The sequence below is a fragment of the Ovis aries genome, chromosome X (genome assembly GCF_016772045.2).
Source record: "Ovis aries strain OAR_USU_Benz2616 breed Rambouillet chromosome X, ARS-UI_Ramb_v3.0, whole genome shotgun sequence".
Taxonomy (NCBI): Eukaryota; Metazoa; Chordata; class Mammalia; order Artiodactyla; family Bovidae; genus Ovis; species Ovis aries.
In genome coordinates this window covers 133,611,959-133,614,114 of record NC_056080.1, presented here as the reverse complement: position 1 = coordinate 133,614,114, position 2,156 = coordinate 133,611,959, and the positions used below count along the sequence as shown (strand labels likewise).

Here is a 2,156-nt window from a genome sequence, read left to right as displayed (position 1 = left end):
TTTGACACAGAGTAGGGCTATTAGTCATCCCTTGTGGGAGGACTCTCCATTGATAGCGTTGCATAGGCTCTTTAAAATTAACAGAGGGCAAACTAAAGGCAAATCTTTTACAATCTTGAGGTGCAAGAGGAATAGTGTAAAAACAATCTTTTAAATCTATAATAATGATATAGGATTTATCAGGTATAGCAGAAGGAGTGGGCAACCCAGGTTGTAGGGCTCCCATATGCATCATCGTTTCATTTACCTTACGAAGGTCTTGTAGCAATCTCCATTTTCCAGACTTCTTTTTAATAACAAAAATTGGGGAATTCCACGCAGAGGTAGAGGGTTCAATATGCCCAAGTCTCAGCTGTTCCTGCACCAGCTGTTGTGCAGCAGAAAGTTTCTCTTGTGTAAGGGGCCACTGATCGACCCATACCAGTTCCTCAGATTTCCAATCAATAGGATCGGCATGTGTCACAGGAGAATCAGAGGTCCCTAGGGAAAACACCCCAAACCTTTTCGATCTTGATTAGATTTTAAATCAAGGGGTAAAATGATGCCTTGATGTTGTTTACCTAAACCTTGGTTTGGAAGTAAGCCCTGATCTAACATCAAATCTGTTACGGTGGGTGAAGGACTATATAAATAAACACCCATTTTGCTTAATATATCACGCCCCCACAGATTAACTGGAAGATGGGGCAGAATATAAGGTTTAAATTGGCCTGTATGGCCGTCTTTATCCTTCCAAGTAAGAAGGGATGAACTTTGTTCTGGATTGGTAGTTTGGCCAATACCCTGAAGAGTGGAAATAGCTATTTGTTTAGGCCATGCAGTAGGCCAGTATTTTTCAGAAATAACGCTAGTATCAGCCCCTGTATCAAGCACTCCACGGAAAAGCTTACCATTAATGCGTAGCTCAAGTTCTGGTCGTGCCTCGGTAACATTTTGCACCCAATAGGCGTCAGAGGACCCGAAACCTTTATCTTGACGGTCTCTATTGATTGTTTTTCCCTGTATAACTAACGGAACTAAAAGGAGTTGAGCTATACGCTGTCCTGCATTGATTACAATAATTTTGTTAGGAGCGGAGGCTAGTATTTTTATCTCTCCTGTATAATCAGAGTCAATCACACCAGGATGAATAAGTATTCCCTTTAAAGACGCACTGCTGCGCCCCAAAAGCAGTCCAGCTGTCCCTGGAGGTAAAGGCCCAAACACTCCTGTGGCAAGGGTTTGAACCCCCATCTCGGGGGTTAATACTGTGTAGGAGGTGGCACAGAGGTCCAATCCTGCACTGCCTTTCGCGGCTCGACAGAGGTCTGCAATGGTTCTTTGGGAACCTGCAGTGTTGCCCCATAACATTGTTTCGGAGCCAGGGGCTGGCCCCTCACCCAGTTTCCCGAAACCGGGGGTAAAGGATTACCTTGAACATCCGTTTTTGAACGACAATCCCGGGCCCAATGCTTCCCCTTTTTACATCGTGGGCATAAATTAGGAGTGTTAACAGGGCTTTGTTGTTTTTGGGGGCACACTGCAGCTCGATGGCCAGGTTGACCACAAACAAAGCAACCTGAATTACCTGACTTTTGAAGTCCTTTCTTGTTCCGGGCTTGCTGCTGAAAAAGTACCTCTTTTATGCTTTTTCCTTGTAATGCTGCTGCCATAGCAATGCCTTGCATGTAGGAGGGTCCAATGTCAGCACAAATGCGAATAAAATCAGACAAATCTCCCTTTTTTCGATAAGGCCTTAAAGCAGCTTGACAGGCAGAGTTAGCGTTTTCAAAAGCCAATTGTTTTGCCAATACCATCCCAGCCTGTTCATCTGACATTATCTTACCTATAGTATCTAAAGGTCGTGCCAAGAAGTCCTGATAAGGCTCATCAGGTCCCTGTCGGACTTTTGAAAGATCTTCTGTCTTAGTACTGGAGCTAGGAAGTTTTTTCCAAGCCTGCCGAGCCGCATTTGATATTTGTCCATATGCACCAGGTAAGAAATTAAGTTGAGTATCAGTGGCCTGGAAGGCGCCTTCACCAGTCAACATTTCGTAAGAGGTCTGTATACCTTGTTGCCGATTAACATCGGCTATACGAGCACACTGTTCAGAATATTCAGATTTCCATAGCAAGTAATCTCCCCCCGACAAACAGGCCCTAGCTATTTGTTTCCA

At 44.3% G+C, this 2,156-nt stretch overlaps 1 protein-coding gene across 1 annotated transcript; it reads right to left on the bottom strand.

Annotated features, from left to right (window-relative positions):
- Positions 1-421: 421 nt before the first annotated feature.
- LOC132658728 (endogenous retrovirus group K member 6 Pro protein-like) lies at positions 422-1,781 on the bottom strand. The gene has a single exon (XM_060407337.1). It carries the CDS (start codon positions 1,348-1,350, stop codon positions 481-483), a length of 870 nt encoding a protein of 289 aa, XP_060263320.1. The 5' UTR covers positions 1,351-1,781; the 3' UTR covers positions 422-480.
- Positions 1,782-2,156: the final 375 nt, after the last annotated feature.

Excerpts from the sequence above, each read along its gene's own strand:
- LOC132658728 (XM_060407337.1), bottom strand. The coding sequence starts at position 1,350 with ATGTTATGGGGCAACACTGCAGGTTCCCAAAGAACCATTGCAGACCTC.